General features: G+C 48.5%; 1 protein-coding gene across 3 annotated transcripts in view; it reads left to right on the plus strand.

Moving 5' to 3' along the window:
* The window catches only part of TTC39C (tetratricopeptide repeat domain 39C), a 986,275-nt gene that overhangs the window by 549,086 nt on the left and 420,628 nt on the right, over positions 1-16,561 (plus strand). For all 3 annotated transcript variants that reach the window (XM_069620912.1, XM_069620911.1, XM_069620913.1), the window contains one exon: positions 7,612-7,705. In XM_069620912.1, the coding sequence (XP_069477013.1) occupies positions 7,612-7,705 (94 nt within the window). The remainder of the gene's footprint in view (positions 1-7,611; positions 7,706-16,561) is intronic.

A 16,561-nucleotide genomic window follows, 5' to 3' on the forward strand; every position in this document is an offset into this window, starting at 1 on the left:
CAACAATGAAATGCACCTACATGCACGTCACCAAACACCATCAACCGAAAGGCCTGTCCCCCATAACTGCCCACGAAGGAGGCACACGACGGACAGAAACATCAACACACCATTACACAGACAGCAGGGCCCCCAAAATGTCCCTATCAACATCAGCATTGCTCACTGGGCTCATGATGAGGCCCACAGCAATGTTGCAATGAAGTGCGCATTGACATCACAGGACACGTGCCAGGCCAACAAAACAAACGGCATGAACGAAATGTTGTAAAGTGACTTCCAGGCTTCTTGGGATTACTTATATGTTTATTACAAGTACTTAAGTCACAGTTACATGAAGTTATATACATAAGTGGACAGGACATAACACTGGCTCCCATCACCCAGGCTGGGGAGCTCTAACTGGCTGGGTGTGGAATCCTTGGGTAAACATTCCGACATTCACAAGGCAACACTCCACATGACATCACCAGCTTTCACATGCAGAGACAAGCACATCACAACACATCTCCTTCCTTTACTGATAAACATTACAAACACACTCAGGCACGATATAACACATCTTCCTTTACTGATTTACACTGCACCCAAACAGATACATCAAATAGACACAACATATCTCCTTTCGTCTCAAACGTCAACACACACAGACAAGCACACCACAGCATATTCCCCTCCTTTCCACATCCATCACCAGCATGGGGAATATCAATTCTTAGGGACACTCTCCCTACTTCTGTAGGCCACTAACCCTACACACCCACCTACACCTTCAAGCATCTGGGGTGATATCTCCAATCGTACTGGTGGATACGCTACCTCCAAATACTCTAGCAGATTCGCTACACGCTACCTAAAAATACTCTTGCGGAGGCGCTACCTCCAATCACACTGGCGGAGGCGCTACCTCCAATTACTCAGGCAGAGGTGCTACCTCCAAATACTCTGGCAGGGCGCTACCAAATGACACAAGCAGAAGCGCTACCTACACATACTCTGGCGGGGCCCTACCCCCCAATTACACAGGCGGAGGCGCTACCTCCAATTACTCAGGCGGATGTGCTACCTCCAACTACACTGGGGCCCTGGCGGGGCGCTACCCAATTACACTGGCGGAGGCGCTACCTCCAAATACTCTGGCGGAGGCGCTACTTCCAATTACACTGGCGGAGGCCCTACCTCCAAATACTCTGGCGGAGGCGCTACTTCCAATTACACTGGCGGAGGCGCTACCTCCAAATACACTAGCAGAGGCGCTACCTCTAATCACACTGGTGAAGGCGCTACCTCCAAATACTCAGGCGGAGGCGCCACCTCCAATGACACTGGCGGAGGCGCTCCCTCCAAATACTCTGGCGGAGACGCTACCTCCAATCACAGTGGCGAAGGTGCTACCTTCAACTACTCTGGTGGAGGTGCTACCTCCTATTACACTGGCCGAGGCGCTGCCTCCAAATACACTGGCAGAGGCTCCACCTCCAACTTCACTGGTGGAGGCACTACCTCCAAATACTCTGGCGGAGGCACTACCTCCAATCACACTGGCAGAGGCGCTACCTCCAACTACTCTGGCGGAGGCGCTACCTCCTATTACTCTGGCAGAGGCACTACCTCCAATTATTCTGGCGGAGGCGCTACCTCCAAAAATACTTTCATGCTCCTCATGTGGGAGGCACTACCTCCACTGTACTCACGGAAGTGCTACCTCCACTATAGTCACGGAGGGGCTACCTCCTCACTTCATTGTAGCACATCCACAGGCTACACACACTATGGGTGCTGCCCCATTTCACATCTTCTCTGACTCACTCTCGCTCTCACCTCACTTCACCCATTACACTATTTCATAACATCCCAAACCTCGCATCTCTCTAAAACCTGCGCTAGTGCGCTCATTTGCACTAGTGCAACTCATTTTGCATCTTCTGTAGTTTGCCCAGGACGAAGGACTGTTTGTACCAAATGCAGAAGGAGAGGACATTTTATGTCATGTTGCAAGAATTTCCAATTTGGACAAGATAACCAAAGAAACGTCTTTTATGTGAATGAAGAGGAGGGTAGGAAATCATCAGATGACGAAGTTGTTGTTGTCCCTTCTCAGAATGTTATTGTCAATACAGTTAATGTTGTTGGTAAGGGTGATGATGTGGATGACTGTGAGCGTCCGTATGTCACGGTGAGTGTAAATGGTTTCAAGATATCATTAATGGCTGACTCCGGGTCAAAAATAACGCTTATTTCCAGGAGTATATTTGAAGCAGAGATGAGAGGGAATGTATCAGCACTGTCAAAACCGGACATAAGTCCAGGAAGTTACAATCAAGATCGAATCGAGTTGTTAGGGTACGTGTGGAGTAAGTTCGAGTTTAAGGGTCGATGTTGTGATGGGAAGGTGTATATCACTAAGAAGGGACAATCTCTATTAGGATGGCGAGAACAAAAGAACTTGGGAATTAGGCTTGATCCCAACCATCCAGACCAAGTGTTACAAGTTTCCGAAGAACCCGTGACTCATGGGAAATATATGTTAGAGTATAGGAAAGTGTTTGATGAGTCTCTGGGAAAAATAAAAGGGTTTCAACATCAGATAATTTTGAAGAAGGGCAGTGTGCCTGTAGTGGCCAAGCTTTACGAGGCAGTGTGAAGAGGGAATTTCAAAAATTGTTGGCGTCAGGTGTAATTGAGAGAGCTGGGGGAGTAGAGTGGGTTTCCCCAGTGGTGATAGTGAAGAAGAGTTCAGGGGATTTGAGGTTGTGTGTTGATATGCGTGAGTTAAACAAATGTGTGTTGGTGGACAGGCATCCCCTGCCCAACATAGGAGAGTTATTGACCAGGGTGGGCGGGGGAAAATATTTTTCCAAACTGGATATGGCATCAGCCTATCATCAAGTGGAGTTGGAGGAGGGCTGTAGGAAAATCACTGCATTTGTGGCACATGAGGGTGTGTTCCAATTTAGGAGGATGCCATTTGGGTTGGCATCCGCCTCTTCAGTTTTCCAGAAGATCATGGATCGTTTATTGAGAGGAATGAAGGGTGTTTTTTGTTTTCAGGATGATGTATTGGTGAGTGGAGTGACTTTAGAGGAACATGACAAAAATTTGTGCAAGGTGTTGAAGATGTTTGAAGAGAGAGGTATCACGGTGAAAGGAGAGAAATGTAAGTTTGCTGTGACGAGAGTGGAATATCTGGGTCATGAAGTGTCGGGAGATGGGATAAGACCCAAAGACGATATGGTGAATTCTATAAGAAATATTGAAACGCCTAGGAATAAAAGTGAACTTTGTTCATTTCTGGGAATGACAGAATTTTACCAGAAATTTGTTATGAACTATGCCGATAAAGTTCAGGAATTAAGGAAAATCTTGAGAAAGTGTGCTGACTTCGTGTGGAATAATCGGTGTGAGAAAGAATTCAATAGTATCAAAGAAGATATAAATATGGCTCGTCCGTTAGGATGTTTTGACACCAGGAAATATACCATCATTACTGTTGACGCCAGTGAGGGTGGTCTGGGAGCCGTATTGTCCCAGAAACAAGTTGATGGTTCTGAAAACATTATAGCTCATGCATCATGGGGTCTCAGAGGGGCAGAGATGAGATATTCGGTCATCACGAAAGAGGCTTTAGCCTGTTTCTGGGCTGTTGAACGCTTCAAGAATTTTGTGTGGGGTGTTGAATTTACAATACGCACTGATCATAAGCCTCTAAAAGCGATATTTGAGAGTAAGGGCCTTGACAAAGTTTCACGCCGGGTGGCAGGTTGGGTCACCAGGATGCAGACGCACTGTTTTAAAATAGAAATCATACCTGGGAAGGAAAATATTTTAGCGGACTGTCTGTTCAGGATTAGAGTTGCAAATCCTGAGAATGTGGAGAATGAAGAATTAGAATTAGTATTTGTTAATACTGATGGCATAGTTTCCAAACGAGAGTGGTTAGAGGGTATGAAAGGAGACGATGTTATCAACAGAGTAATTCCATATGTTGTGTCTGGATCATGGCCAAATAAGCAGGCATTGGAGGAAGACACTAAGCCATATTGGGAAGTGAAGGACGAGTTGTCTGTAAATGAGGATATTTTGTTCAGGTGGGGTAGGGCCATTGTCCCCATTGGTTTGAGGAAGAAGGTTATAGAATTGGCATACAGCGGTCACATTGGAGTTACAAAAACAAAAGGTGTCTTGAGAGAAGACTATTGGTGGCCAGGATTTGACAAGGAAATACAGGCTGTCCTGGCAAATTGTCATTATTGTATCAGGAGTGGTAAGGGCATTGTAGCCAGGAAACAGCCATTGGTGGATGTAGGTCTCCCATCCAGAATATGGAGTGAAATGGCTACGGACATTCTGGGCCCCGACACAGTGGATGGGCACTCACAATGCACTCCACCCCTCTGCATACATTGGTCGCATTGTGTGAATCAATTAGTGCATTTAGAAGTGGTCCAAAGTAACAGTTGGATGCAAGCCATGGTGGCACATCATGTTCTTGATCAGACGTCATGACTGACACATACATTCTCGCCTACATACAGGTGACGCAGGCTATCGCCTGAAGAGGTGGCTCCTTACACCAGTCCGGAACCCGCAGAACCAGCACGAGGAGGACTTCAACCGTGCACATACACGTACCTGTGTGGTCATTGAGCAGACATTCGGCCTATTGAAGGCACGGTTCCGATGCCTCAGCAGGTCTGGTGGGGCACTCCTGTACCGCCATGAGAAGGTGGCAAAGATGGTCATGGCATGTGTCATGCTACACAATATGTGCGTCAGATGAAATGTCCCCCTGCCCCCTGACGCAGAACTGCAACCACCTGAGGATGAGGAGGGTGCAGATGGGGCCGCACCTCATGGAGGAGGCGATGCACAGGAGGGGCGTGAAATGCGTCAAAATATCATCGACCAATGCTTCTAGCACACACGGCTGGTGTGTATCACATGGAGACGGCACTTGGGGCACTGTGTGTCTCTGGGACATGCACATTGTGGACTGTACACCAATAAAGCACACATATGCAATGAAAATGTCCACACATTTGATTTCGGAAAAAGGAAAAAGTGTATTTTAATCATAAATTGTCGTGACACACACCCTCCCCCCTCCCCCTGCACACCCCAACACACCCCCTCCCCCTCCCCCCTGCACACCCCAACACACCCCCTCCCCCCTGCACACCCCAACACACCCCCTCCCCCATGCACACCTCAACACACCCCCTGTGAGTGTCTACAGATGCCTGTAACAGTGGGGACAGGCTATTTCAAGCCACCTCTCCCGGCCCCCGGGGCACCCCTGCCTGTGGAGCGCAGGTTCCGTCCTGAACGTCGGACGGGGCTGCTCTGGGCAGAACTGGCAGCGGAGGATGTCCCTGCCTGCTCCCGTGCATACATGTCCTGTAGGGTGTGGGAGAGCTCTGAGAGCACACGGCGCACCCCGGCAAGTTCGCCACAAATGTCCCTTGATGTGGACTGCATTGCATCCCTCAGGGTGTCAGTGCTCCGCGCAATTTCGGCCCTTAGGGTCTCCATAGCCTGTTTGATGGCTGCCCTAGCCCCCACACATTCCGCAGCATGCTCGTTGAGTAGCGTGGACAGCTGTTGCTGCCGTTGAATGATGTCCTCAAGGGACTGTTGCCCCTGCTGGGCCATGCCCATTGCCGGTGGTGTGATGGAGGGGCTGCTCCCCTCCTGTGGACTTAGAACTGGGCATGGGGTAGATGGCCACTCCTCTTCTTCTGTGTGGGATCCTCATGGGGGCTGGCATGGGACAAACAGGGGGAATGTGGAAGGTCAGTGGGGCATCTGACGTCGTGCTCCTCAATGTCGGAGTCGGAGCATGCTGCAATGGCAGCTGATTCTCCAATGGTGCTGCTGGCCGCAGAACCGGTGCCTTCTGTGGCAGGCAATGTTGGAACAGGTGGTGCTGCTGCTGCTGTCCTGCTGCCTACTGGGGTGCTTGCAGGTGGGCCGTCCTGTTTGCTGGCAGTGGATTGTGCTTGCTGTGGGGTCTGGCTCACTGCAGCTGAGGTTGAGGGTGCGTGAATGGTCGTCTTGGCCTTCTTGGCTTTTTTTGTCGCAGGGGTGTCCTCATCCTTGGGGTGTGATTCTGAGCCTGTGGTGGAGCAAAGGGGGGAGAGCGTTATTGATGGGTCTGCGGACATTGGAATGACAATGATTGATATGATTTTGGTCAGTAGATGAGGCACATTTGAGGCAGGGGCATGCAGGTTGTCTCCTTTTTGTGGAATGAGGATGGAGGTATGTGGGTGTCGGCAGTTAGGGTGTGCATGCTACATGTATACAGGGTGGAGCTCGCATGTGGCTGTGGGCAGTGTCCAGCTAATGTGTTGCATTTACACTCTAGGGCAACATTGTGCTACACATGAATGGACTTCAGTGACTATGGCATGTCTTGATTTGAGGCACCTACCTTCATCGCCTGATGTCGGTACTCCTCTTTCCATCCCTCCGACGCCTTCGATGCCTTCCATGCCTATCGTGCTGGCACATATTTCCTCCCACGGTTGGAGTTTCAGTGGGGATTCAGAACCTCCACCGGTAGCCAGGGCAAGGTTGCGGTTGGCGGAAATGATGCTTCTTACGCGTAGCCTAAGGTCATCCCACCGCTTCCTGCACTGCTGTGGGGTGCGGGGTACGGTCCCCACCGCGCTGACAGGCTCTGCCACCAGGGCCCATATGACCTTCTTTTTGGCTATCGCCGGCCTGGTCATTTGCGTAGAAAAAACTACGGCTGCATTGTCTTGTAGGGTCTCAGCGAGCATGCTCAGTTCCTCCCGGGAGAATCTGTCCTGGCGCTGGCGATCGCATGCCTTCTTGACAACTTTGGGCATTTTTGGGTGGTTAAGTGGGTGGGTGATGGGTTGGGACAGGTGTCAGGGTTGGATCTGGTGTTGTTGGGAAGGATGGCAATGGATTGTGTTTTTAAAGATGGCCGCCGTGCTGTTTCCGTTCCGCCGCGATGCCGCTATTTCCAGTTCTGCTTTTTACGGTGACCGCTAATTACGGCCACCGCTGATTACGGTGGCCGCTAATTACGGTGGCCGCTGAGATGGGTGGCGGTAGTGCACCTTGCGCGGCCTACGATGCCGGTAGGGGCCCTTTCTGCCATGGCGTTATTTACATTACCGCCATGGCGTAATGCTCGTGCGCGATGGGTCGGAATGTGGTGCTCTTTCCGCCATCGGTCCACGGCGTAAACGTTCATTACGCCATGGCGGTAATGTCGGCTACTTACCGCCAGGGTCGTAATGAGGCCCATTGTGTCCACTCTGATGTTTGACAATGGGCTGCCACTTGGTTATTTCCAAAGCATTTCAAATTGCTATACTGCCTTCAGAATGCCCTAATGTCTTGCAGTTGACACATTAGATAGTAACTAATGCTCTAACGTGTGCTTTTTCGCACACTGGCATTTTAAAATATTTCAATGTGTCATTTCTTTTTTTTTGGATTAATGTATATCTTTTACAGCATGGACAAGCCAACCACGATCTAAATGTGCTTTCATTTCTTTTCATTGTGGATATCTTTGTCTGCCTTTATATCACCAGAGAAAAACGGTTTGATCAATCCTTTTGTCTGTTCTAGTGTCAAATCAACAGTGCCTTGACGTCTTTTAATACTGCATTGGACCTTGCAACAGATCAGCGAGAGATACAGCATGTCTGTCTGTATGAAATTGGTAAGCAGAGAATATCATTCAAATGGTGTTTAGTGTGCTATGAAATGATGGCTTGAATTTACCCTTTTGGAGAAACAAAACAGTGGGTTTACAAGTTGAATGTTGGCATACAAGTCAGTGGTCGGTAGAATGACTATGTATCTGTATGAATTACAAAGGTATTTACACCAATGGGTATGTTTTCTAAATTCACAAAAGTTTTAATTGTTAGTAGAATGACCACTTTAATAGTGTTGTATTTTTGTAAGTATAGTGATACAAAAATTCTTCGTGTCAGAGGAGCTTAAGATTTAGCCTATGCAAACGCAGCTTTTGAGCACCATGGTTGGGAGTGCTGTATATGTATGTTTGTCTATGTAAGATAAAGATTTACAGATAGAAATTAAATCACTTATACATCAGCCAAGGTATCTAACTCTGAACAAGTTGGCAACTAAGTGGGCATCTTATGCATATTGAACATCTTTGCCTAGCTGGCAGGTCACATGTGCTAATCCCGGAAGGACTGATTCCCATTTTAATCCCCCCTATATCAATACAGATGAGTGCAATTGAGTAAGTAGAATACCTTGTAATTACATGCAAAGAAATCATTAATTTTGTGGTTTTTTGTATAGTAGTGAGGTGATATAACCCTCAGTAGTGGGCCGACTCTGCCGGTCGTCCCCTCCACCACCAAAGTTAAGAGCCTGATCGAAGTGAGGGTCCATCAGCACGGGTGTTGGTGCTTTTACTGGTGCGGTTATCCCACCGCCAAGGATAATGTAGCTGTTAGCACCCGTGAGTAACCACAAGCGGGTGCTAAAGGCAAAGAAAAAATATTTAAAAAAGAAACTTTCCTTTCTTCAGTTCTGCAACACTGCATCGAGAACCAGGGTTCATTTTCACTATTGATTACGAATCAACATTGAAAACTGACTCTGGTTCCTGACGGGGCTTGTGGGATTGAATTTTTTTTTAATCGTTTTACTTTGCCTTCTGTGCTTGTGTGTGGTTACTCGCGGGTGCTAAAGGCAGTATTGGTGGCAACAGAGGCACAGGGTGAGTGGTGCGCTGCCATGGAGGAGCACAGAACTCGGGCTATTCAAGAGGATACAGTCTGCATTCCAAGCTCCCTGATTTGCTAATGCCCCCACCCAGGGTGCTAATGGTCTGATATTATTATTTAAGGTAATGTGCGGAGGTCACAATGAAGAGACTGTTTGATGTAGCCAGGGTGTACCCAAAGTCCACTGTACCATTCCCAGACTTGTAAGGGGTTTCATTATTCCCCAGGCCACACTAGGCTTTTGACATCAGCAGTCCCAAACTGTCTCTGCATATCCTTGCAAGGTCCCAGCCCTATGGAGGGTATTCAGGAATAAGGGGTTCAAGGATTGTAGAAATTCCAAGCTGACCTGCTGCCTTGGGAACCTGTCAGTAGCACATTGCAGGAGCTCATAATTATGTCACACAGGTAGGTAATCATACTGCATTGGGAATCCCCATGGCCCAATGAGGTTAGTTGGCTTCCAAGCACCTGGGAGACAAGTAGCATCTCTTTTCAAAATAGGAACCTGTGATTGTATAACTTCAGCATGCGGAATTGCAAGGCATTCCGATGCATAATTAAACATACATAAAGGAATTGTAGTCCAAATGGCCCCAGACCCATCACATGTCCTACTCCTAGCCAGGGCATAGTTGTTACACATCCCACAGTTTCAAGCCCAATTAACAGCCTGATACACTATATAAAATAGATAGAAAAAACAAGGCTATGGGGGTTAGGAAACAGATTGTAATTATGAAGCAAGGTGAGCAGAGCTCAGGGATGGGTTAGAGCAGAGGTCGGGAAAGACAGTAAAGTGGAGCAGAAGTAGAAGGTAGAGAGGAGAAGGAGGTGGTAACATATGCAGAAAGAGGATGAAGAGATTGTGTCAAGACCAAAAGACCACAGGCAAGAGGAGGAGAGCAAGCCACAGAGAGTAGTGAAATGAGAAGGCAAGTTACGAGCAGCAAGGAAAATGTGATAAGTTAGAAACGGAAGAGGAAGTAGAGAAGGAATACAAGAAACCAGAGGAGAAAGGAATATCTGAGAAGATATGGAACCTTCTCCATCTTCTACTGGTCACTCTTTTCCTCTTTTCTCTGCTCTAACACATTGCCGCACTGATCTACCACCGCCACCACCTCCTCCTCTCTCTCGTTCAACTTCTAACCACTGTCTTCCACACCCACTATTGCACACTGGTAGATCCCATACTTGGATGGGCCTTGCTGCAAAATATGTAATTGCTGAAATGTACTCAGCTTTTTCCTCCTCTGATTGAGCATGAGGATTGGTTCCCGGCGTTAACTTGATGCTTCAGCTGATTGTCTTTCTTTCCGCAGAGGCATGCAGGGCCCTGGACTGAGCCCTGATTATAGTCATCCCACATCTTGGTTCTCAGTTCCTTACTGTTGTCGCAGACAGGTCCTGCAGCTCTAGGTGCTCCTGTCTTAATGGTACACTTTAGGTTCTCATGCGTGGGTGACCATCGGGCCCTGGCACCTTTTTGGGAAAGAAACTTTGAAAACTCCTATTTGTGAGCACACCTTTCATCCTGTGCACCCCTTGTAGAACCGTAGGTGTGGGAATGGCAAGACAGATTTCCTCATGTGCTCTGGTCATGTTTCCCCTTCAAAGGGAATGTAAATTTCACTTCAGGGGACAGGGTAGGGCCATTATATTCTGTGAGGGTATGCATTTTGAGACTGCTGCCATTAAAAATGAAAACGAACGGAACATTGATTGCTTTAGGTATTAGTGATTCCTCTCCCTCCAGTTTAAGCAGTGGAAGGGAGATGTGTTTAGGTGATGTCACATAGGAGAATGGGATCAGCATAAACTGATATCAACACTTTTAGAAACAGAGTTTTATTTGGGATCCGGAGCATATTGGTACAAATTATTATTGCCTTTATGCGTGAATTAGGATTGTTTTTTCCTTTCCCTTGGGTGGTCCTCACTCTGCCTGCCATACCTTTCCCCTGCCTTGGGCGGGGACTCCCTTAGCCTAACAGGTCTTAGCGGCCTGAATCAGGTGCTCCTGGAAGGTGGTTGATGGATTGCATTGTGTCAGGTGCTGCTTTTCCCCACTGTAGTTTTGTATCAGATTTCTGAAACTTAGCAAGGGGAATTGAGCATGTAGGCACGCCTGACTTTGTGATCGCAGCTCCTCGAATCCCATAAAGTTGAGGAAGCGACTGTGGTGGCAATGTGACAAACCTCTGACTCCCACACATGGCATGAGGGGGGCAGGCAAGGGATCCTCCCCAATGCCGCCCCTTGTCCCAGCATCATGTGGCTTGCGGCAACACGGGGCCCCCTTGACGACTCCACCATCCACCAACAAGTTCAAGCAAGGGACTTGTTCACCCTGGGTTGCGTTGGAGAAAGCCCTTTTCTTGGAGCGGAAGGCCATAGGTGAGGTGGACAGGTTTGGTAACTTATGGGCAGAATTGAAGAATTCCTTCTTTCAGCACGGCAGACCCCTGCCCATGGCGATAAGGGGGAAAACTGTTCTAGATCAGCCACTGAAGGCAAGGAGAAGGTGTAATCATACTAAGAACAATCGGAATCGGAATCTGGTTACGTATGGGATGTCCATGGTGTAGCCAGGTACATCCATTACATGCTACGCTAGTCACGATCAGCTACAGTAGGCGGTAGCTTATAGCGATAGAACCCCACATTATTTTCTTGATTTGATTCATGCATGCATTCCTGTAATTGATGAAACAAACAGATAATGAATATATTTTAACTTTGTAGCTGACAACTATGGTACTATTTCTATATATTATTTGTCACTAACTGCTGTGCTGTGTAAGGAACTCATGGTGGCAACAGTAAAGACAGACACAAGTGATCACAGTTCAAGGGTGTTTATTGAATAATGAATGCAGGTTGGAAAAACGCCTAACCTAAACCTAAATCTAAGATGGGAGCAAGCGTCGACCATCAAATGAAAAATAAGGCAGTCCTAGTGGCTTTGTGTCAAAATAAAAGGACATATACTAAAGAAAAAACTATTTCCAATTACTTACAACTAATTATAGAAAGAGTGTGGGATGGGGTTTCAATAAAGAAAAGAAGTGTTCCAAATAATAAGTCAGCATGTGATTGTCAGGGGTCTCCCTTCCCCACGTTTTCAGCACGGGACAAGATGGGACCTTGGAGCACAGCACACATTCGAGCTTTCTCAACACAAGCCTTCAGTTCCAGCTAGCATAGTACACGCTCAAGCTTTCTCAGCACGAGCCAACAGTTCCATTCCATCTATCAGGTTCTTCGATGGTAAAGTCTCTTTTCAGTGAAAAGTCTCTTGCCTTCGAGGCCTGATGTATCCAACATACATACATAAACAAATACATTTTCCACAGTTCACGTTGGGTGATGGCTTCACCGCCGGGTCTTCCTCTTCCGGGCGCCGATCCCTGACGTATCGTATTCAACCAATCAGTTGAACAGTTCTTTTCTTAATGAACTTTTGGGTGATGACTTTTCACCCCTAGATCTCCCTCGACCGGGCTCAAACCCACTTAACAAGGGTGACAATTCACTTCCCCTTGTCTTCCAATACCTCTTACTTTCACGATTCTTAATGTCTTGTTAAGCTGTACTTAAGGCTTCGTCTTTGATTGTCGTCTTCTGTGTTCACTTTCGCCAACTTCCACAAACATTTCACTGTACTTCGGGACTTTGGACTCCGCCGCTTTTTGTTAGCATCCCTCTGCCTGATTCACTCTTGCCAACCTTTTACCAAACAGTTCACTATGGGACTTTAGACTTTTTATGTCTCGTTAGCATCCCTCCGCCGGGTACACTCTTGCTAACTTCTGCAACACTCTGTTCAAGTGCTCAATTCACCAAGCAGGAATCCTTTCCCTTTCTTTCACAATAATTTGTTGGACAAAGACTTTCGACTGTACAGAGGATTTTAAAACACCCTTGTATGACCACTTAGACCTCTTTTCGCCACTTCCCATGAGTTTCTGGTTCCGGTAGTTTCTACCATCGGGTAATCGCCCAAAGTTTCCTGCCGTAGCACTCATGTGGTGCCAGCTTCTTCTGTTGCTGGCTTTCCCCTTCATTCCTCAATCGTATCTTTTAGCCTTTCAAAGTTCAATTTAGCCGTTGGCTATTTTTTGTTCAACACAGTTCAGCTTCTTATCGTTTTTTCCTCGACTCACGGGCTGTAATGAACCGCTTACCTTTCTTTATCCTTGGAGTCAAGGTTGGTACCACCGAGATCCGCGTCCTTCCCTGGCTTGGTTATGAGCGGAGGAGGGTCTCGCGTACCGTAGACATCTGCTGCAACACATGCTGGCTGTTGTTCACGGTCTTATGTTCCCATCTGTGGAGGTTTCATAGGCCATGATCAGAAAAAGGGCAAGGTTACTTCTCACCTTGTAACACTCTCGGTATTTGCCATCTTTCGCCTCCTCTTGAACTGCTGCGCTGAGTTAGCTCTCACGTTGTGCAGTTTTCCTTGCTCGTCTTGTGGTCTTGTGCTCCATCTTTTATCCCTGTGGGGAAAGGAAAGGGCTGTCAGGTGTGTGTGATTCTGGTTAATTGCCTTACTCTGCCTGACCCTTGTGTCGGGACATGTCAGGTAAACAGCTCCTGGATTAGTCTGCCATCTTCCACAGGGTAAAAAGGGGTTTGTGTCAAAAGGGGGGTTTTTGTCATGGGAAATTATATTCTTTGTCCTAGGGAGGTTGGTCATTTCAGAAGGGTGGCATTGGTAGGGTTTGTGAGGCAAACAAGAATGATCGGGATTATTATCACAAAATAAACAAGGGGGTTTGTGGGAATGGTAGTGGTTTATCTGAGCGGGTTGGGAATGATAATCGGATGGACGGGATTGGTGGGGTTTTGTCAAGGTAGATTGGGTGTTGGGGAAAGAATAACCATAGGGACGTGGAAAAGAATGATTGGGAATATCCGGGTAGAACACAGGATAGCAGGGATTCTGGGAGTTGTGGTTTTTGATGGATTCAAATAAGGGAAATTCATTGGGCGGAAGGGAGGTAGTTGTAGAGCAGCCTATAAAGGCCATAGGGACTTCGTCATCATCACCTTTTCCCCGGTATAATACAGCGTCTCACCTTGGATATTCCCCCAAGCATAACCCCGGGCTCCCCAACCCAGGTGATCCTCTCGCGCTCGTCCACCCCCACCCAGGGTTGGAATCTGAGAGTGCCAGCCCTTCCCATGCCACCTGAATAAGGGATACTCGAGGTCTACACAGGAGAATATCCTCAGGGTTCTCACATCTGTAACACTGAAAAAAAAGATGGGAGAGCTACAAGTTCCACTAGAAAAGAACTTTGCAGCAGCCTAGCATCGTGTGACTTCGCCTATAGAAAAAATTTTGTGTGGAGTTTCTTTGTGCTGTCACCCAAATGCACTCCTTCTGGCTATATTATATTTGATTTTTGCACCTTTAAAAAGTATTTGTTTTGGCTCTAATATAATAAAGTGACTTTGTCCACTATGAGGGATGCAACTGTCTTCACTTCGTCTATTAAAAATGTTATGTGTGCTGTGGGAAGTTCCCATGATTGACTGTCTGGGGCTGGGGACCACCATCTGCTCCGTGATGGCTTCAAGAAGGTCTGTTGTGGAACCCCTAGGTTCCCCAGCCCATCCCCGTCCTTGTATGTATGACAAACTATGTACTCAATAAAACTGTTGCACCTGCGGAAACATCATTTTGAAGGAAACACAGAGAAAAGGGAGCTGGGTCAAACTGCGCGCGAACCTGCCATTGTGGGTGCCCGTGACCCGCATAATATAATTATGGAAGGTCAGTTCATTCCAAGACAGAGGCTCGCAAGAGAGGCTGCCGGCATGACCCGAGGGTCCTGCTCGCTCTTGTTCATTGCACCCTGCAAATGTTAGAAAACGTAAATCTTACAGCAAGGTAGAATAGCAGAAACAAAGATTCTCCCGAGCAGCCACAATAATGGAAGCTGCCAACCAGCTAGATCCAAGATGGAGCCAGACGTATGCCTCGGCTAGCATAGCTAAAGGAAGTCTATTAGCAAATGCGGTCTCCTGGTTAATGTGTAGTTTGAGGAGCCAGCACCCAATCCCGAGACGCACATGCATGGCAAGAAGGTTATTCCACCTAAGCAATCTGAGGGGAAGATAAAAAGGAAGCATATTGTGGGGGAAGTGTGAGAATTGGGAGTATGGCGAGAGAGGTGCAGGTTACGGTGTGGTGGTCTGGAAAGGAGGTTGAAGAAAGGAGCAAAAGCAGAGAGGAGGTGGCACAGGGGACAGGAAGCAGGCAGGAGGAGAGGGAGAAAGCAGAGAGGCTTTGGAGGTGCAGAGAAGAGCAAGAGTGGAGGAGGTAGCAGAGAGAAGGTGAGAGAGGAGAGGAGAGGAAATGGCAAAGAGGAGCAGATGAGTAAAAGCAGAGAGTAGGTGGTGCGAATAGAGAAAGAGTGGAGGCATTGGGGAGGTGGAAAGGATAGAGAATGGGACATGGTGGAGAAGAAGTAGAGTGAGAAGGGAGTGGAGGAGGTGGGGGTTAATAAATGGGGAAGAGAGGTGAAAGGATGAGCAGCAGGTGAGCCACCCAATGCCATGGGACACGCAGAAGGTTCATTGTCTGGTGTAAGAGGCAAGAGCTGAATCTAGAAACACCCTAGCTAGGACGGCAAGGCCCTAAAAACAACCTCTGCAGATGACCAAAGAGCATTAAAAACTTCAAACCAACCTTCTGGGAGACACAGGAGTAGCAGCCCAGACTATTCTAAGGAGGTCCTTACTGGATTCCGACAGCACCTTCAAGTAGCCAACAACCAAGAAAAAAGTATGGTACACTGTAATCACTAAAACTGTGAGTGACGGATTCCAAGATGGCCGCCGACAATAGGTAGACGTGTGTTGGCGGCGCTCCATCAACCCCCGAGCTTGAGAGGCACTCCACCACCCCCTTTCAAGCGGTCGAGGGTCTGGAGACAGCATTCTTTAGCCCCCAAGTACTCCCGCAAGCAAATCATTGCAGCGAGGGGCGAGCGCACCGCGGCCCACAGACCAGCGCGGTGCTGCGCTCAGGAGGCCGAGGACCGTACCCGGGGCGAAAATTACAGAGGAGCGGGCCTGTTAGAAGGCAGGGGACCCCGGCCGAATCGCGGCCGGTCTTGGTGTGGCAGGGTCACGGACCGACGCAGCTCCCTGAGTGCCTGGATTTCAGGGGGAGGCGTGGGGCCCAGCGTAACGCCCCCAGGTCCCAGAGTATTAACGACTCGGGACACCCTCCGCAGAGCTCTCGGCCCGGACAGACGCCAGAGTGTGGAGCGGGTCACCGCGCCTCCCTGAAGCCGTGAGGTGATACAATCCAGGAGGGCAACCGCCGACGGGGACCCTGGTGCCCCTCCTCCGGGCTGGGCTGAAGGGGTCTGCCTGCTGGAAGCTCCAGGCGGCCTCCGCTGGCATCGTTGTAGCAGCCCTTGGCAGAGCCTTGGTACGGTAGCCAGAGGAGGGGTAGGAGCCCACACAGGGATACCCGTGCCCTGGGTTTTGTTTGAATTACGGGAATTATGGAATGAGAGCCTGGACGACCTGGAGAGCGCCGGCAAAGCCCAATCAACGAGTCCTGGACTGCCCCCGAGGCTCATATGGTGAAGGGGAACCAGGGTGGCCTTTGAGGCACCATCAGCAGCAGGGGAGACCTGGCTCTTGATGTTGAGGGCAGGAGAGCTTCTACACCTCGGGGACAAGCTGGTGAAGTCATAGCCCCCCAGGAATCGGCTTGCATCTCGGCGAGGGAGGAGGGGCCCCCATTGAATTGGATGCCCGGAGGGGGGCCCATCATT

This window comes from Ambystoma mexicanum, chromosome 5q, assembly GCF_040938575.1.
Source record: "Ambystoma mexicanum isolate Mex_15411 chromosome 5q, UKY_AmexF1_1, whole genome shotgun sequence".
Taxonomy (NCBI): domain Eukaryota; kingdom Metazoa; phylum Chordata; class Amphibia; order Caudata; family Ambystomatidae; genus Ambystoma; species Ambystoma mexicanum.